The sequence below is a fragment of the Electrona antarctica genome, assembly GCF_951216825.1.
Source record: "Electrona antarctica genome assembly, chromosome: 3".
Taxonomy (NCBI): domain Eukaryota; kingdom Metazoa; phylum Chordata; class Actinopteri; order Myctophiformes; family Myctophidae; genus Electrona; species Electrona antarctica.
This window is the reverse complement of record NC_136808.1, coordinates 54,249,336-54,270,279: the sequence shown is the minus strand read 5'-3', so window position 1 is coordinate 54,270,279 and position 20,944 is coordinate 54,249,336. Positions and strand designations below refer to the sequence as shown.

Sequence of the window (20,944 nt, the reverse complement as noted above, 5' to 3'; positions counted from 1 at the left end):
TCCCCGTGGGTGGACATACAAGGTTTCTGAAAGGACAGTCCCCGTGGGTGGACATACAAGGTTTCTGAAAGGACCGTCCCCGTGGGTGGACATACAAGGTTTCTGAAAGGACCGTCCCCGTGGGTGGACATACAAGGTTTCTGAAAGGACCGTCCCCGTGGGTGGACATACAAGGTTTCTGAAAGGACAGTCCCCGTGGGTGGACATACAAGGTTTCTGAAAGGACCGTCCCCGTGGGTGGACATACAAGGTTTCTGAAAGGACCGTCCCCGTGGGTGGACATACAAGGTTTCTGAAAGGACAGTCCCCGTGGGTGGACATACAAGGTTTCTGAAAGGACCGTCCCCGTGGGTGGACATACAAGGTTTCTGAAAGGACAGTCCCCGTGGGTGGACATACAAGGTTTCTGAAAGGACCGTCCCCGTGGGTGGACATACAAGGTTTCTGAAAGGACAGTCCCCGTGGGTGGACATACAAGGTTTCTGAAAGGACCGTCCCCGTGGGTGGACATACAAGGTTTCTGAAAGGACAGTCCCCGTGGGTGGACATACAAGGTTTCTGAAAGGACCGTCCCCGTGGGTGGACATACAAGGTTTCTGAAAGGACAGTCCCCGTGGGTGGACATACAAGGTTTCTGAAAGGACCGTCCCCGTGGGTGGACATACAAGGTTTCTGAAAGGACAGTCCCCGTGGGTGGACATACAAGGTTTCTGAAAGGACCGTCCCCGTGGGTGGACATACAAGGTTTCTGAAAGGACCGTCCCCGTGGGGGCAATTAGTGGCAGATAATGTCCCTTTCCCCACGGCTGCACTCGAAATATTGATTAAATTCACACCCCTATATAATATATATCCATACTCTGACTGTCACTTCCAGCATATAGCTCATTGTTATGTTTTACAGTTAGGAGAGAGAGAGAGAGAGAGAGAGAGAGAGAGGACCATTCTGCTAACTATTTTAAAAGCCTGCCCATCCTGAGAGAGAGGGATGGACGGACGGACGGGAGTGACCAGAGCGCTAGTGTGGTTCGTGCGGTCCCTGGTGAGGCGCTGACCTTTCCAGTTTGTGAGGACAGCGCAGTGGCAAAAGGTGTCTGTGTCACACAAGTATAATTTCGTTGCTGTCGGGAGGAAACCTCCTAACTACATTTTTGAGGTTTTTGCATAAATTGAACAATGGAAAGTAGTAAAACAACGCTTTGGACAAAAGCTCTTAATCCCATTGGACCCTCAAACTGTCTGCCAAAGCAAATGACTCACCACCTTTTCCCCTCTCATGCAAGTCATTGACAATATACTGTATAAAATCACAACACCAACTTTGATGAGGTAGTATTGCTTTGTTTTAAAAATATAAGGTTTTCTTAATTTCCTGAAAAATGAACAGACAGACAGACAGACAGGCAGACAGACAGACAGACAGACAGACAGTGGGTATTGCAGAATACACATCAAATTACATTTCAAACATCCAATTTTGGATTCAATAATATTGTCAGACAAGTCTGACACACAATAACATCACCTCTATTGACAACTAAAACACTATACAACGCTGCTCCTGAGTCCTTGTGCCCATGGGCGCTGGGTGACATGATGACATGCTTGTATCATTCATGACTGAGGACATACGTACAGTAATGCCTTGAATGACATACTGTATGTCATTAACCCATTTTGGGCGGGAACCCCTTTTGGTGTTTTAAAGCATTATGTATACTTTAGCTATTGAAAAATAGCAGATCTACAAGCTCATAGCGCGGCACCGAGTGCCGTGCTACGAGCTTGTAGGTCTGCTATTTTTGAAAAATCGTGAAAATGTGCCTCAGATCTTTGAGTATATATTATTACAGAGTGAACATTTTAACTCAAATCTTTGCTTCTGGGGAGGTCCCTGGAACAACATATTTTCAGATGGGGGGGCGGAGGCATATTACATTACATTTTTGGGGTCCTTGACATGAAATATTGAGCACCACTGATACAGAAACATAAGGTTTTTCAGAAAACTGTCAGGATTTTGAAGACATTTTTTTTTTTTAATGTCGACGTCGGGCCTAAATGGGTTAATGCACTTATATGCTGCCTACCAAACTCTCCTATCAGCTCCTTCTTGCACCAATGCAGGCGTTGCATTAATGACGGAAAAGCACACCCTCTCGTGTAAGCTCATTGCCGTGCCGTGCTGTGAGTGTGTAGCCTGGCTAATAAGCCGGACTCAAATCACACTGTCGTGTGGTATTTGAGTCTGGAGATGCTGTGTATGGATCTTGTTTCCTGGGGGGCGGGTTCAAACATTTTCTCTTTGACGCAATTGCCAACGGCTGATTCGGTCTGGCTTATTAGCCAGGCTAGTGAGTGTGAGCTTGTACATCTGCTATTTGGTTTCTTGACAGTGTTTGAAATGTTTAAAAAAAAAACATATTATTTTATGCGTCCTCCTGGCACGAAAGAAGTTTGAGAACCACAGGTAATTCAGCGTCCAGGTCTCTAAGCCCTTCAACCACAGGTAATTCAGCGTCCAGGTCTCTAAACCCTTCACACTAGTGTGGTATATTACCACACAACTAACTGACTAAACCAGAGAGAAATGAGTTCTCTAAAGCAAACTTGTAGACTGTGAAAACCTTGTCAAAGTGTCAGATGATCAAAATAATGAAGAACGCAGGCAGAGAGGTGAACTGAAGATCCCATCGGAGTTGTATTTATTGAAACGGAGACAAAGAGCTTCGCCGTGGCCAATGCCGGCCCACGGGAGCACACAGACTGACCTGACCGCTGGACGCGGCCAGTCAGCTAAGACTAGTTTAACATTCTTTCTCTCAGACCTGCAGGCAGACAGTCTCCTAACCCACTAACCATCACATTAACACAATGACCAAAATGTAGCCTATAGTTATTATGAATTTTATGAAATATGGATAGCACACTAGCAAAGCTTCAATCAGCGTCCAGGGTCTCCAAACCCTTTGCACTACAGCAGCGGCCAATAGAGCGTCGCAGTCCCGCCTCCTACCCTGGACCAGGAAATGAAACCCAATGCATTTTTCCCATAGACATTTCTTAAAGTATTTATTTAAAGACGGTTACGCCGTGGACAAAGCCAACTCGAGTCGTGACAACTCATGACAACACAAACAATATTTTGGACCAAACAAATAATTACAAAGAAGAAAAACAACAAAAAAAGTGTTGTAACCTGCCGTTTTTTTCTTCTTTCTAATTATTTGTTTGGTCCAAAATATTGTTTGTGTTGTCATGAGTTGTCACGACTCGAGTTGGCTTTGTCCGCGGCGTAAACGTCTTTAAATAAATACTTTAAGAAATGTCTATGAGGAAAATGCATTGGGTTTCATTTCCTGGTCCAGGGTAGGAGGCGGGACTGCAACGCTCTATAACATCCTCCATACAGTGTTTACAGCCAGCTCCGTGTTGTTGACACAAAGCGCTTAACAGTGTTTTTGTGAATCCCATATTGCCGTGTTTAGTGTCTCTACAAAGTGTGAGGTTATCAAAGACAATTAAGTCGTGCAGATGAGGAGAATTCCTAACAAGCAGCAGCAGGAAATGTAAATATATACTGTGGCTCTGCACAGATGGGGAATCTGCAAATTGCTATGTTGTTGTTGTGTGTTGAACGGAGAAATGTCTTTCATGCACAACTTTCTGAAGTGCGCACCACCGTGAAACTGTGTGTGTGTGTGTGTGTGTGTGTGTGTGTGTGTGTGTGTGTGTGTGTGTGTGTGTGTGTGTGTGTGTGTGTGTGTGTGTGTGTGTGTGTGTGTGTGTGTGTGTGTGTGTGTGTGTGTGTGTGTGTGTGTGTGTGTGTGTGTGTGTGTGTGTGTGTGTGTGTGTGTGTGTGTGTGTGTGTGTGGGGCCCTATAACAAGTGACAAAGTGCCTCAGTGTGTTGCCACCGCCGAACAAGATTACCGTAACGAGTCGAGAAGCAACCCGCCGATCAAAGGAGCAGAGAGCGATTCTTAGGAAATCAAGGGCATTGAAACGCTGCTGTCGAACAATGTCTCTGATAACACCGAGCTTCACACGGCCTTGAATGGAGGTCCTTTTAAATGGTTCCTCCTCTGGAGAAACCCTTTTAAATGTCCCCCACGGACCACCTCACACACCATCATCATAACACGAGAATTAAGCACTCCCATTTCATTCTTTATTTATATATATACAGTAACTTTAACCCATTAAGACCGGAGGCCGATTGTACAAATGCCTTCTAGACCCATTTTGGGCGGGAACCCCTTTTGGTGTTTCAAGCATTATGTTATACTTCAGCTATTGAAAAATAGCAGACCTACAAGCTCGTAGCGCGGCACCGAGTGCCGCGCTATGAGCTTGTATTTTTGAAAAATCTTGAAAATGTGCCTCAGATCGTATATATTCTATATTCTTTCAGAGCGAACGTTTTAACTCAAATCTTTGCTTCTGAGAGGTTCCAGCTGGAACAACATATTTTCAGATGGGGGTCGGTCATTTTTGGGGTCCTTGACATGAAATATTGAGCACCACTGATACAGACACATGAGGTTTTTCAGAAATTTCTCATCATTTAGAAGACTTTTTCTTTTTAATTTCGACGTCAGGCCTAAATGGCTTAACACTCGTATGACTGTAGTAAGGCCAGGTACCACACAAGCTGAAGTAGTATGACTTGTAGTATTAAGGTTGAAATCTCTTTTTTGCAAGTAGAAATATATCCGGGTCTTTCAGGGTTAAGGTCAAAAAGACCTTTTTTTTCCCCTGCAATGTTTTTGGCTACTGTTTCCAGACGATGATGAAGGGATAGAAGCCCTTATTGCAATAAGGTCAGACGATCATATATCAAATACTGAAGGTTACATAAAAACAATGCAGTGTACAAGATATATAGCGAGAGAATGGAGGGGTTTGGGTTCCATCGCACTTTTTTTTTCTTTTTTTATCCTACGATTTTGCAACCAATTATTTCACCCTGTGTCAATTATCTAATGTAATCCTGGGCGCTACACTTCCTCTGCCAACCTGGGGGGGGGGGCAGCGGACTGACCTCATGCTTCCTTCTATGCATGAGGAGTCCAAGCTGCTTCTTTTCACCTGACAGGGGACAGTTTCCCTGCCCGCACGTAGCGTGGGGAGGGAACACGTTATTCCAACCAGTTCCTTTCCAGTTCATCCCTGATGACGTCATAGTGATGTCACGAGTGCCCAGGATTGTGAGTGACGATTGTGAGTGACAGATTGAGTGACGATTGTGACAGATTGAGTGACGATTGTGAGTGACAGATTGAGTGACGATTGTGAGTGACAGATTGAGTGACGATTGTGAGTGACAGATTGAGTGACGATTGTTTCTAGAGTGAAACTAGAGTTCTCAACAGGCCCGAAAATGAAGATCTTACGCCCCATGCCAAAGCGCCAGCGCTCGCCCAGCAGTCTGCTGTCACCCAGGGGGATGCGTGCTTCTCGCCCTCAGGCGTCTTACTGGTTTAAACACTACAGATTTCCTTTCCTTTACTCTGTGCTGTACTATACTGGCCACTTTAGGTGTTGCAGCTGTCCGTGCTCGGACAGACAGACAGACAGACACACAGACAGACAGACAGACAAGCATACAGGGACACACATAGCTGCGTATTGGAGCGGAGGTGCCGCTCAAAAATAGATGTCAGATGACCGATCTGAGTCAGGCCCCGATCCTACTACGCTCATTTATTTGGTGCTAATGATGTGTATCTCATGCTACATTACGCCAATGCAATATTAGTCACCTGCTGCACTCTGCCTGTACAGCTGCTGCACTGTACACCTGCTGCACTCTGCCTGTACAGCTGCTGCACTGTACACCTGCTGCACTCTGCCTGTACAGCTGCTGCACTGTACACCTGCTGCACTCTGCCTGTACAGCTGCTGCACTGTACACCTGCTGCACTCTGCCTGTACAGCTGCTGCACTCCGACTGCAGCCTGTACACCTGCTGCACTCTGCCTGTACAGCTGCAGTCGGATAGAAGCCTCATGTTGTTCTGATTTTGATGCTACATATATTAACACATTTAACTGGGGACCCCCTGGAACCCACTCAAGGACCCCTGTGGGGTCCCTGGACCCCACTTTGAGAAACACGCCCATAGGTAATTATGGGGTAGTCATAAGATAACGTGTGCACACTTTAATATTGGAACTTTTGTGCTGTAGACCTGAGAATAATGGAATATATATATATATATATATATATATATATATATATATATATATTGTCAGCCCTATGGAACCATCTAGGTGTTACATAAACCGTTACATACTACATGTCTGCAGTGTTCAGTGATGCAGAGAGAAGGCCTGTGATGTTAAATAGACTGTGGTGTTATCGTTCTAACACAGAGGAGCCAGCTGGCAGACTGACGAGAAGCAACAATAAAGGTTCCCATTGTAAAAGGCACCAGACTGAAACATGTCCACACACAGTACTGCCTTAAACACTGTCCAGCTCTGGTGGAATGATGGGCCTTTCTGGCAGGCACAAACCTCTTATATAACTCATTTAGCTGGGGACCCCCTCAAGGACCACTGGGGGTCCCTGGATCCCACTTAGAGAACTAGCACTAGCAGGCTGCATAAGGTTTGGTGTGTGCATGGTGGGTGCATAGAACATCCCAGTATAGAGCGTCGCAGTCCCGCCTCCTACCCTGGACCAGGAAATTAAACCCAATGCATTATTCTCTTAGACATTTCTTAAAGTATTTATTTAAAGACGGTTACGCCGCGGACAAAGCCAACTCGAGTCGTGACAACTCATGACAACACAAACAATATTTTGGACCAAACAAATAATTAGAAAGAAGAAAAAAACGGCAGGTTACAACACTTTTTTTGTTGTTTTTCTTCTTTGTAATTATTTGCGACGCTCTATAGGCCTACATACAGTGTGTCCAGTATGTTGATACAACATGTGCAACAATGCTCACCTGTATTCCGTTGGTCTTAGCTCTTCAGCGGTGTCATGGCTGAAAGAAAAAAACAGATTGAGAGGAATTCATGAGATGAATATAGATCAACTCAACGCAGCACCAACTCCTGATCAGGTGATCAGTCACTAAGGTGACCAGATCCAAACTGTTCATTTGAGGGACAGAAGTATCGCTTGTGTGGGACAAGTGGGACACTTGTCCCACACAAGCGATACTGGAGTACCGGGTTAGCAACTTACTACTTGAGTGCTATTTGAGTGCTATATTAAATGCCTTGATGTCATATTCGACCATAGGCTTATTGGGTATAAACTCCTCTGGTGTCTCACATTTTGTTTTAAAATCATGCTTTATTTTTATGCTATTTTAACAGGCTTAAAAACAACTTGCAGGAACAGACAATGAGAGAGCTTTACAACAGAAGGCCAACTATTAGGGGACTAAACTATTAGGGTATTTGCCTGCCAGTCACAATGTGGGACAGGGTCTCAATTTGTGGAACGCCTGAAAAGTCTTGGAAATGAGGGACTGTCCCACGCAAAGAGGGACATCTGGTCACCCTATCAGTCACATGTTCACTCCATCTGATTGGTGTTTTCAAGATGAAAATTCAAAAACAGCAAAAAGTAGCAGATCGACCAGCTCTAAACGCGTGGCTTCGTGCCGTGTTTCGAGCTTGTCGAGACGCTGGTTTAATTCTGCCTGACAGCAACGATGCATGAAGACATTCTGAATACATAAAAGTAGCAGGGCTGGACTGAGACAAAAAATTCGGCCCGGATATTTTCGCGGATTTTAATTTTTTATTTTTTACCTTTATTTAACCAGTAAAATCACATTGAGACCAAAGTCTCTTTTACAAGTGTGCACTGGCCAAGAGAAGAGGCAAATAAATGTTACACAGCTCTGGCAGTAACAACAAATACAGGACATAACAAGACAAACATATGACATCCGTAATACCAAAAACCTACTACCAGGGAGGCTCAGAGAGAGTCTAAAAAGCTAACCAGTACAGACTAAAAGAGACTAATAAGAACAATACATTAAGAAACTACTAAGCTAATATAAAACTATTTGACTGGCCCACCACAATGATAGGCAGATAGCCTGGCTAATAAGCCAGACCGAATCAGCCGTTGGCAAAAAAATTATTGCCTGCTGGCGGATTACGGTCTGGAGAGGCTCAATTGTACGCCCATTTCCTACACCAGAGAACTGGTGTGGCCAATCGGGACACGGTATGCAATATGGGCGGGCTTTGGTACAGTGACGTTCAATGCTTGAGACCTTTGACTGACAGTAGCTCTGACCAATTGCGTCAAAGAGAAAATGTTTGAACCCGCCCCCCGGGAAACAAGATCCATACACAGCATCTCCAGACTCAAATACCACACGACAGTGTGATTTGAGTCTGGCTTATTAGCCAGGCTAGCACGCAGATACTCTACTGACTTTTCAGGTCCAGGCCCATACAGTACAAATACTTTTCAGGTCGAGGCACATACAGTACAAATACTTTTCAGGTCCAGGCCCATACAGTACAAATACTTTTCAGGTCCAGGCCCATACGGTACAAATACTTTTCAGGTCCAGGCCCATACGGTACAAATACTTTTCAGGTCCAGGCCCATACGGTACAAATACTTTTCAGGTCCAGGCCCATACGGTACAAATACTTTTCAGGTCCAGGCCCATACAGTACAAATACTTTTCAGGTCCAGGCCCATACGGTACAAATACTTTTCAGGTCCAGGCCCATACGGTACAAATACTTTTCAGGTCCAGGCCCATACAGTACAAATACTTTTCTGGTCGAGGCCCATACAGTACAAATACTTTTCAGGTCCAGGCCCATACAGTACAAATACTTTTCAGGTCCAGGCCCATACAGTACAAATACTTTTCAGGTCCAGGCCCATACAGTACAAATACTTTTCAGGTCGAGGCCCATACAGTACAAATACTTTTCAGGTCCAGGCCCATACAGTACAAATACTTTTCAGGTCCAGGCCCATACAGTACAAATACTTTTCAGGTCCAGGCCCATACAGTACAAATACTTTTCAGGTCCAGGCCCATACAGTACAAATACTTTTCAGGTCCAGGCCCATACGGTACAAATACTTTTCAGGTCCAGGCCCATTTACAGTACAACATACATCAATGGTTCCCAAAGTGGGGTCCGGGGACCCCCAGGGGTACTTGAAGGAGTTCCAGGGGGGACCCAGCTAAATGATAATTGATCCAAAATGGACCCTTATGGGTCTGTAACTCAGAGAGTTATGGAACATTTTTTGATTTGTGTGAGAATCGTGATCTCAATTATTGTGATGAAGGAAAATCAGAGATTCACATTTTAGCAAGAATCATGCAGCACTAATCTGAGTGGAGCGTGATGGTGGCCTCACTGGCCTGGCTACGTTAACAATGCACTCCACACCCCGCATCCCCTCCACTCCGCTCTCCTCTCCTCGCTAGTGTCCTTCTCTTTGGTCTCTCGTCTCCTCTCCTCTGCGCCGTTTCCCGTGCGCCAACCTTGCCACGGCGAACAGGTAGCAGAGGGCACACGGCGCTTGATTTAATTAGTCACAGCCACAGAGTGCTCATGTGGAACCAAGGAGCGCTCGCCCTGGGAAGACAAAGGACGTGTGTGTGTGTGTGTGTGTGTGTGTGTGTGTGTGTGTGTGTGTGTGTGTGTGTGTGTGTGTGTGTGTGTGTGTGTGTGTGTGTGTGTGTGCGTGTGCGTGTGCGTGTGCGTGTGCGTGTCTACCATAATAAAGTATAGTGGAATTTCAGGAATAGACAAAAAGGAAAATGGTGGTTTTATGTTTAAAAAAAAAACAATTAGTAAAATATTGAGGTTGGTATTAGGGTTAAGATTAGACCTTTATGATCTATGTGTATATATAGTGATCATATATACGATTTATTGAACGCCTATCCATCGATAGACGTTCAATCACGTTTTGTAATTGCATCATCATGCTATTATGTCCATGGATATACAGAGTGAACTCAACAATTATACATTAATATGATAATGCCTTTTATATAATAATGAATTATGTTTGCTATTTACAGCTACGTTAGAGTAGTGGTGGCGAGATGTGGCTGTTATTTACAGCTACGTTAGAGTAGTGGGGTGAGATGGAAAAGGGGCGGCCGTACCTGTTATTTACAGCTACGTTAGAGTAGTGGGGCGAGATGGAAAAGGGGCGGCCGTACCTGTTATTTACAGCTACGTTAGAGTAGTGGGGCGAGATGGAAAAGGGGCGGCGGCCGTACCTGTTACCCCTGAGTCCACCTCATCTAAACATCCTTATACTTGGTGCAATCAAATACTCAAATGGCCCGAAGCTTTGACTAAATGGGGTCAGTCGTGCCTGGGTAACGTCTGACCCCATTTGCCGAGCTGTGGGTCAACGGCCCAGAAGCGGTCAGGGTCCTGTGGTGATGTGCGGGCGGGTGTTTGTTAGCACCCGGGTTACGCTATGACCGCTTTTTATTAGCCGTGACACCGCTCATTATTCCTGGTGATTTAAAGAGAGACGCTGTTTCTGCTCTGACGAGGATCAGCTGAACCCTCCCGAAACAATGTCGGGCACACAGCTCACTGCGTACACCTCATAACACACACACACACACACACACACACACACACACACACACACACACACACACACACACACACACACACAGCTCACTGCGTACACCTCATAACACACAGGGGTGGAAGGAGATTTATCACAGTGCCACGCAACGTAGAAAATGCTCTGTTACAAGTACAAATATTGTACAAAAGGGAGTAATTTTAATGTCACGCTTTCCAAATCTACAAAGTCATTTTGTGACTAAAGCTCTCAAGCGAATGTGGTTGGAGTAAAACAAAAATAAAAACAATAGTACTACAAGATTTGCCTCTGTGATGTACAGTAGCAAAGTAGAAGTATACAGTATACAGTATCAAGAAATGCAAATTCTCGATTAAAATAAAAAAAAAATCTCACCCGTGTGAAGTGAGGGGCGATCTTATCATCGTACACCATCGTGACGTAAAATAGACACTATGCCTATTTGCTATAGTTACTGTACAGTATCAAATTCTCAAATTAAAAGTACAGATTAACCCATTTTCACCTGAGATCAGATTCAAAAAATGTCTTCTACATCCTGACAGTTTTCTGAAAAAGCTATGTTTCTATGTCAGTGGTTCTTCGATTTTTCAAAAAATAGCAGACCTACAAGCTCGTAGCGCGCCACTCGGTGGCGCGCTATGAGCTTGTAGATCTGCTATTTTTCAATAGCTAAAGCATAACATAATGCTAACACCAAAAGGGGTTCCCGCCCAAAATGTGTTAAATGTATTTAGTTACTTTCCACCACTGACAACCTCATGCCTTGATGGCTCTGGAGGTGTTTCTCTCCTGCCCAAATGGCAGGGCGACGGAGAGGAGCGCTTTGAAGGAAGGGAACAGGGGAAGGAGAAGGTTCTCCCACAAATTGGCCGTTGTGGGCCTGGTGAGCTGGTGCAGGAATAATAGGGCAAAGCGTGTGTGAGGAGAGGGAGAGAGATGCTCTACAGGGATGTAATTACAGGCTTCATGGGTGGAGTACACACAGCCACCATGACGCATGTGATAAGAGCTTTGTAATATTCTCCCTGAGCTGTCCCCCCCCTCCCCCTCTTCTTCTCCCTGGCCGCCTCCGTGGCTTCGTGACACGGAAAACAGCATCGCTCGCCACATTGGGGACGTCGGGGGAAAGTGACTTTACTTAAGTCAAGGTACTTGATACTTCGCTATACATCTTTGACATCCTTAGTTAGTTACTTTACTTCATGACATCCTTAGTTCTTGACATTATTATTATTACAAGACCCCTATTCCATCCTTAAGTGAATGCTGGACCCTGAAGCCAACCCTGCAGAAGTCTCTCGATGGGTGCTACACCAGAATGCTGCGTGCAGCACTCAACACGCACAAAGCATAAATTATACTTGATGGGCTGCAGGTGTGCGACGTGCAGCCATGGACAAACAGGCTCTGCTGCCGTGATCATGAGCGCCAGGGACAAATTAGCCATTGGGCCAGTGGGGCCGTGGTCCAGGGGCCCTTGGCTCTCAGGGGCCCTTCAGAGAAACTGGACTGCGCGGTAATAGATTTGACGCCCTGAAAAGGGCTCCTGGGGCCCTTCATTGGCCATTGATTTAGTTAAATGAAGGTAAAAAAGATGATAAAAACACGAAAAATTACGAAAATGTCGCGCGCACGCGTGCTATGGGGGCCCTGCAAAACGTACCGGCCCAGGGGCCCTCGTGAGGGTTAATCCGTCCCTGATGAGCGCACCTCCCGTTCTTATGACATTGACCAATTTTCACATTGGATTTTTAGAAAGAGGAATATTCACATTTACTTCACTAAAGCTTGTAAACTCTGTTGAGCTTCCTTAATCTGTCTCACCTTACTTCACAGTCTAGCCTTTTGACTTTTTATACCACGTCGCCATTTTGACCTGAGATCAGATTCTATAAATGTCTTCTACATCCTGACCATTTTCTGAAAAAGCTATGTTTCTATGTCAGTCGTTCTTCGATTTTTCAAAAATAGCAGACCTACAAGCTCGTAGCGCGCCACTCGGTGGCGCGCTACGAGCTTGTAGATCTGCTATTTTTCAATAGCTAAAGCATAACATAATGGCTCTCACGTCGCCAGATGAGAATAAAGCTTACACACAATAATGTCAGATAAATACAGAGAAAGATGGTGGGTGCGAGGTAGTGAAAAGTAAACTAAATACTATACATTTGCTCAAGGACTGTTACTTCAGTATAACCTTTAGGTACCTTTACTTGACTGGAGTATGTTCCTTTTTTCAATAATTTATAAATTTCTACTCCCATTTATGTAACTTAATTTGCAGCCCCGGTAAGTGATCTTTTTAGGTTAAATACAAAACACATTTGGTTAAAAGGTTAAAGCACTACACCGTATTCTAGTAGTAATCATTGCTATAGATTGTTCAGTAACAGGGGTCTATTCTAGTAGTAATCATTGCTATAGATTGTTCAGTAACAGGGATCTATTCTAGTAGTAATCATTGCTATAGATTGTTCAGTAACAGGGGTCTATTCTAGTAGTAATCATTGCTATAGATTGTTCAGTAACAGGGGTCTATTCTAGTAGTAATCATTGCTATAGATTGTTCAGTAACGGGTCTATTCTAGTAGTAATCATTGCTATAGATTGTTCAGTAACAGGGGTCTATTCTAGTAGTAATCATTGCTATAGATTGTTCAGTAACAGGGGTCTATTCTAGTAGTAATCATTGCTATAGATTGTTCAGTAACAGGGGTCTATTCTAGTAGTAATCATTGCTATAGATTGTTCAGTAACAGGGGTCTATTCTAGTAGTAATCATTGCTATAGATTGTTCAGTAACAGGGGTCTATTCTAGTAGTAATCATTGCTATAGATTGTTCAGTAACAGGGGTCTATTCTAGTAGTAATCATTGCTATAGATTGTTCAGTAACAGGGATCTATTCTAGTAGTAATCATTGCTATAGATTGTTCAGTAACAGGGGTCTATTCTAGTAGTAATCATTGCTATAGATTGTTCAGTAACAGGGGTCTATTCTAGTAGTAATCATTGCTATAGATTGTTCAGTAACAGGGGTCTATTCTAGTAGTAATCATTGCTATAGATTGTTCAGTAACAGGGGTCTATTCTAGTAGTAATCATTGCTATAGATTGTTCAGTAACGGGTCTATTCTAGTAGTAATCATTGCTATAGATTGTTCAGTAACAGGGATCTATTCTAGTAGTAATCATTGCTATAGATTGTTCAGTAACAGGGGTCTATTCTAGTAGTAATCATTGCTATAGATTGTTCAGTAACAGGGATCTATTCTAGTAGTAATCATTGCTATAGATTGTTCAGTAACAGGGATATATTCTAGTAGTAATCATTGCTATAGATTGTTCAGTAACAGGGATCTATTCTAGTAGTAATCATTGCTATAGATTGTTCAGTAACAGGGATCTATTCTAGTAGTAATCATTGCTATAGATTGTTCAGTAACAGGGGTCTATTCTAGTAGTAATCATTGCTATAGATTGTTCAGTAACAGGGATCTATTCTAGTAGTAATCATTGCTATAGATTGTTCAGTAACGGGTCTATTCTAGTAGTAATCATTGCTATAGATTGTTCAGTAACAGGGGTCTATTCTAGTAGTAATCATTGCTATAGATTGTTCAGTAACAGGGGTCTATTCTAGTAGTAATCATTGCTATAGATTGTTCAGTAACAGGGGTCTATTCTAGTAGTAATCATTGCTATAGATTGTTCAGTAACAGGGGTCTCCCTATAGATTGTTCAGTAACAGGGGTCTATTCTAGTAGTAATCATTGCTATAGATTGTTCAGTAACAGGGGTCTATTCTAGTAGTAATCATTTCTATAGATTGTTCAGTAACAGGGGTCTATTCTAGTAGTAATCATTGCTATAGATTGTTCAGTAACAGGGGTCTATTCTAGTAGTAATCATTTCTATAGATTGTTCAGTAACAGGGGTCTATTCTAGTAGTAATCATTGCTATAGATTGTTCAGTAACAGGGGTCTCCCAGGGGTCTCTCCAGCTCTTTAATTTTCAGGAGAGAGCATCAATACAATGAAGCAGATCAAAGGGGATCACTTTGGGGGTCCTACAGATCAAAGGGGATCACTTTGGGGGTCCTACAGATCAAAGGGGATCACTTTGGGGGTCCTACAGATCAAAGGGGATCACTTTGGGGGTCCTCGGCATGAAGCATTTTGAGAACTACTGCTTTAGAAGGCATTCTGTAAAATCAGGCGCAGGTCTTAATTGGTTAAGTCGTTAACCCCTTTGGCGGAGGGGGGGGGGGGGGGGGGGGGGGGCTCTGTAATGGGCCTGTCTTCAATAAACTCGACACCAAAAACTCATAAAAGACGATTAATTCTTAATGCGTGGCCTTTTCTCATTTGAATTCTAATGTAATTATAAACACGTTATTAGGTGTTGCAATAGGATTCCTCTGCATGTCCTATACTGCACCAGTGAATTGAAACAGAACGATGATATCTGTGGGTCTTCCTTTTTATTTTGCGATGTTGAGCGATATGATATTTTGCTTGTACAGGAATATGTGCTCCTCATCATCGGCTGAATTAATTCTTGCTATTAGCAAGCAGAGAGCTACTGTATAGATTCAGGGAGCCGGCTCGGCCACGGTGGCTCTATACCCTTCACAGCTCTCCAAATGGCTCTCCCTCAAGCGTTAATGTCATTAGAGTTATTCATTTGACTCCGTCTTCGGTCTGATTCAATTATTTAGCCTCTCTGTGAACGGCAAAGTTAATACCATGCGATTTTAACCCATTTTGGGCGGGAACCCCTTTTGGGGTTTCAAGCATTATGTCATGCTTTAGCTGTTGAAAAATAGCAGATCTACAAGTTCATAGCGCGGCACCAAGTGCCGCGCTATGAACTTGTAGGTCTGCTATTTTTTGAAAAATCGTGAAAATGTGGCACAAATCTTTGAATATATATTCTTTCAGAGCGAACGTTTTTAACTCAAATCTTTGCTTCTGGGGGCTCCCTGGAACTAGGCCTACATATTTTCAGATGGGGGTCGGCGGCCAATTACATACCATTTTGGGGGTCCTTGACATGAAATATTATGCACCACTGATACAGAAACATGAGGTATTTCAGAAAACTGACATTTTTTAAATTTCGACATCAGGCCTAAATGGGTTAATAAGCCGAGAGGTGAAAGAATGTCTCTGAGAGGCGGCCGAGAGAATGACTCTCCTTCTCTAATGTGTAATGTCTCATCAATGTTTCAGAGAGACTGGGCTCGAAACAGAGACCGGAGGTCAGCCATATCCACACCCAGAGACTGGGCTGGAAACAGAGACCGGAGGTCAGCCATATCCACACCCAGAGACTGGGCTGGAAACAGAGACCGGAGGTCAGCCATATCCACACCCAGAGACTGGGCTGGAAACAGAGACCGGAGGTCAGCCATCCCACACCCAGAGACTGGGCTGGAAACAGAGACCGGAGGTCAGCCATCCCACACCCAGAGACTGGGCTGGAAACAGAGACCGGAGGTCAGCCATATCCACACCCAGAGACTGGGCTGGAAACAGAGACCGGAGGTCAGCCATATCCACACCCAGAGACTGGGCTGGAAACAGAGACCGGAGGTCAGCCATATCCACACCCAGAGACTGGGCTCGAAACAGAGACCGGAGGTCAGCCATATCCACACCCAGAGACTGGGCTGGAAACAGAGACCGGAGGTCAGCCATATCCACACCCAGAGACTGGGCTCGAAACAGAGACCGGAGGTCAGCCATATCCACACCCAGCTATAGACTGGGCTCGAAACAGAGACCGGAGGTCAGCCATATCCACACCCAGAGACTGGGCTGGAAACAGAGACCGGAGGTCAGCCATATCCACACCCAGAGACTGGGCTGGAAACAGAGACCGGAGGTCAGCCATATCCACACCCAGAGACTGGGCTGGAAACAGAGACCGGAGGTCAGCCATATCCACACCCAGAGACTGGGCTGGAAACAGAGACCGGAGGTCAGCCATATCCACACCCAGAGACTGGGCTGGAAACAGAGACCGGAGGTCAGCCATATCCACACCCAGCTATAGACTGGGCTTGAAACAGAGACCGGAGGTCAGCCATATCCACACCCAGAGACTGGGCTCGAAACAGAGACCGGAGGTCAGCCATCCCACACCCAGAGACTGGGCTGGAAACAGAGACCGGAGGTCAGCCATATCCACACCCAGCTATAGACTGGGCTTGAAACAGAGACCGGAGGTCAGCCATATCCACACCCAGAGACTGGGCTCGAAACAGAGACCGGAGGTCAGCCATATCCACACCCAGCTATAGCGATAGAAAGAAGTACTGTACGTCGTAATTCAAAGTAAAAGTAGCAATACCACAATGTAGAAATATGTGTTTTAAGTAAAAGTACATGCATTCAGAATTTTACCAGAGTAAAAGTGCAAAAGCATCGGCATCAACGTATACTTTCATTAGTAAGTCTGTTTTCAACCTTTTCAAAAATTACACATCTAACAAGCTCACTATGTGTTGCGATGTGGCACATTAAATCTACAGTATCTCCTAACTAAAGGTTTCAAATACTCGAAGTGGGGCCAAAATGTGCAATGTTTGCCCCTGGGATGTAGTGGAGTATATCCCCAAATGTTACTTTAAGTACAGTACTTAGTTACCATACCATTTACAATTTAGGCATTTAACCCATTTTGACCTGAGATCAGATTCTAAAAATGTCTGTTTGAAAATGACAGTTTTCTGAAAAAGCTATGTTTCTATGTCAGTCGTTCTTTGATTTTTCAAAAATAGCAGACCTACAAGCTCATAGCGCGCCACTCGGTGGCGCGCTATGAGCTTGTAGATCTGCTATTTTTCAATAGCTAAAGCATAACATAATGCTAACACCAAAAGGTGTTCCCGCCCAAAATGGGTTCACTGAGACCAGATTTTGCTGAAACAGTTTTCTGGAAAAATCTGTGTCTATATAAGTGGTTCTCAAACGATTTCATGTCAAGGACCCCAGAAATTATATATATATTTGGCAGCCGACCCCCATCTGAAAATATGTTGTTCCAGGGACCCCCCAGAAGCAAAGATATGAGTTAAAATGTTTGCTGTGAAAAAATATATATTCAAAGAATTGGACACATTTTCACAACTTTTCAAAAATAGCAGATCTCATAGATCATATGAGCTTGTATATCTGCTCTTTTTCTAACAGCTAAAGTTTAAAATAATGGATACAGTTAAAACTAAGCTATAAGGTGACACAGATGCGTTCCCATCCTTAATGTATTAACCCATTTTGGGCGGGAACCCCTTTTGGTGTTAGCATTATGTTATGCTTTAGCTATTGAAAAATAGCAGATCTACAAGCTCATAGCTCAAACTGTCAGGATTTAAAATAAATTTTTAGAATCTGATCTCAGGTCAAAATGTATTAATCCAGAGCACTCTCCACCACTGCCCCCAATACACCTGGTTCCTTCCAGATGCACGGTGTGGGTGCATGCCACAGTGTGGGTGCAGGTGTGGGCGGTGAGCCTGGGTGAAGTTGAGTTATTGGCCCTGTACCTTCTCTAAAGTCTCCCCCAGACAGCCAGCTTTGTTTTGCCATCTGGCTGCATTGCGTCCACAAAGGCAGAGGTTCCCCAGGCAGACAAAGGAGCCCAAATGAGGCCCACTTTAATAAACCTCCAGATGATGAGAGCGGGGGCATGTGTGTGTGTTATCTTAATGAGCTGTCCGGTAGCACGGTGTGCCTTCCCCTTCCAAAGCACACCCTCATTGGGACAATAAGCGCTGATAAATGCATGGGACCTGCATGAACTCATACGTCTGGAAGGTGGACGACAACCCCCCCCCCCCCCCTCCCCCTCCTTCGCCTTGTAGAGCAGAGAGCTGCAAACACACAGCGTTTTATAACCAGGCCTCAAACTCATCATTGGCTCGGAGCTGTCAGAGCCAGCAGCGACCTCGGCCCCCCAGTGCATGCACACACACACACAAACATGCACGCACGCACGCACGCACGCGCGCACGCACGCACGCACACACGCACAGAAAGGATATCACTGCTGCATGGAAGCACATTATGATGCCCACAGAGAGGCGACCTATACTGTACACACACACACGCAGAAAACACATCGCAGAAAACGCATGAAAATAAGTATGACCACCCCCCCCCCCCCACCCCACCCCCCCCCCCCCCCCCCCCCCCCACCCACCCACACGCCCCCACCCTCCCACCCACCCACACGCCGCCCCCACCCTCCCACCCACACAGTCAACAATACAAGGATGTGTTTTTCCCCCCCATCTCTCATCACCTCCTCACCTCTGCCCTGAAACGAGTGTAGTAATCTGTGCATAATGCTGCTGTTTAGTCGGGTTAGTTACCGCCGTGAAATCAATGTGTAACACATGGTGAACCCTGGGCTAAATCAATGTGTAACACACTGTGAACCCTGGGCTAAATCAATGTGTAACACACTGTGAACCCTGGGCTAAATCAATGTGTAACACACTGTGAACCCTGGGCTAAATCAATGTGTAACACACTGTGAACCCTGGGCTAAATCAATGTGTAACACACTGTGAACCCTGGGCTAAGCGGTGTTGAGCTGCATTGTGCCGGGTGGACCATTATGGTCCTGAGAGTGTACACATGTGTGTAGAGGGCCACTATATTTCCACACTCACTCCAGAGGGCCACTATATTTCCACACTCACTCCAGAGGGCCACTATATTTCCACACTCACTCCAGAGGGCCACTATATTTCCACACTCACTCCAGAGGGCCACTGTATTTCCACACTCACTCCAGAGGGCCACTGTATTTCCACACTCACTCCAGAGGGCCACTATATTTCCACACTCACTCCAGAGGGCCACTATATTTCCACACTCACTCCAGAGGGCCACTGTATTTCCACACTCACTCCAGAGGGCCACTGTATTTCCACACTCACTCCAGAGGGCCACTATATTTCCACACTCACTCCAGAGGGCCACTATATTTCCACACTCACTCCAGAGGGCCACTGTATTTCCACACTCACTCCAGAGGGCCACTATATTTCCACACTCACTCCAGAGGGCCACTATATTTCCACACTCACTCCAGAGGGCCACTATATTTACACACTAACTCCAGAGGGCCACTATATTTCCACACTCACTCCAGAGGGCCACTGTATTTCCACACTCACTCCAGAGGGCCACTGTACTTCCACACTCACTCCAGAGGGCCACTATATTTCCACACTCACTCCAGAGGGCCACTATATTTTTCCACCCTCACTCCAGAGGGCCACTATATTTCCACACTCGTAGCAAAAATAGCCGATCTACAAGCTCAAAACGCGTCGCAGTGCGACGCATTTTGAGGTTGTAGATCAGCTATTTTTTGCTGTTTCAATTTCAATTGAAATCCTGATTTATTTTGTGCTATTTTTTCATTGGAATCCTGAAAAGTAAAAAAAATGCATAGGTATGTTAACTTTATGAACTAGCCTTAATACAATAACATTGTACTAGTAATTAGCTGAAATCAATAACATCAAAGTTCAGATATTAACCTGCGGGCCGCATTAAGTAGGGGAAGGTGGGGGCCGCATGTGGCCCACCGGGCCCCATTAAGTAGGGGAAGGTGGGGGCCGCATGTGGCCCACCGGGCCCCAGTAAGTAGGGGAAGGTGGGGGCCGCATGTGGCCCACCGGGCCCCAGTAAGTAGGGGAAGGTGGGGGCCGCATGTGGCCCACCGGGCCCCATTAAGTAGGGGAAGGTGGGGGCCGCATGTGGCCCACCGGGCCCCATTAAGTAGGGGAAGGTGGGGGCCGCATGTGGCCCACCGGGCCCCATTAAGTAGGGGAAGGTGGGGGCCGCATGTGGCCCACCGGGCCCCTTTAAGTAGGGGAAGGTGGGGGCCGCATGTGGCCCACCGGGCCCCTTTAGGTAGGGGAAGGTGGGGGCCGCATGTGGCCCACCGGGCCCCATTAGGTAGGGGAAGGTGGGGGCCGCATGTGGCCCACCGGGCCCCATTAAGTAGGGGAAGGTGGGGGCCGCATGTGGCCCACCGGGCCCCATTAAGTAGGGGAAGGTGGGGGCCGCATGTGGCCCACCGGGCCCCATTAAGTAGGGGAAGGTGGGGGCCGCATGTGGCCCACCGGGCCCCATTAAGTAGGGGAAGGTGGGGGCCGCATGTGGCCCACCGGGCCCCATTAAGTAGGGGAAGGTGGGGGCCGCATGTGGCCCACCGGGCCCCATTAAGTAGGGGAAGGTGGGGGCCGCATGTGGCCCACCGGGCCCCATTAAGCAGGGGAAGGTGGGGGCCGCATGTGGCCCACCGGGCCCCATTAA

At 45.7% G+C, this 20,944-nt stretch overlaps 1 protein-coding gene across 1 annotated transcript in view; it reads right to left on the bottom strand.

Moving 5' to 3' along the window:
- The window catches only part of cd276 (CD276 molecule), a 201,351-nt gene that overhangs the window by 26,405 nt on the left and 154,002 nt on the right, over positions 1–20,944 (bottom strand). The window contains exon 7 of the mRNA XM_079497831.1: positions 6,961–6,999. Coding sequence (XP_079353957.1) covers positions 6,977–6,999 — 23 coding nt within the window. The 3' untranslated portion in view covers positions 6,961–6,976. The remainder of the gene's footprint in view (positions 1–6,960; positions 7,000–20,944) is intronic.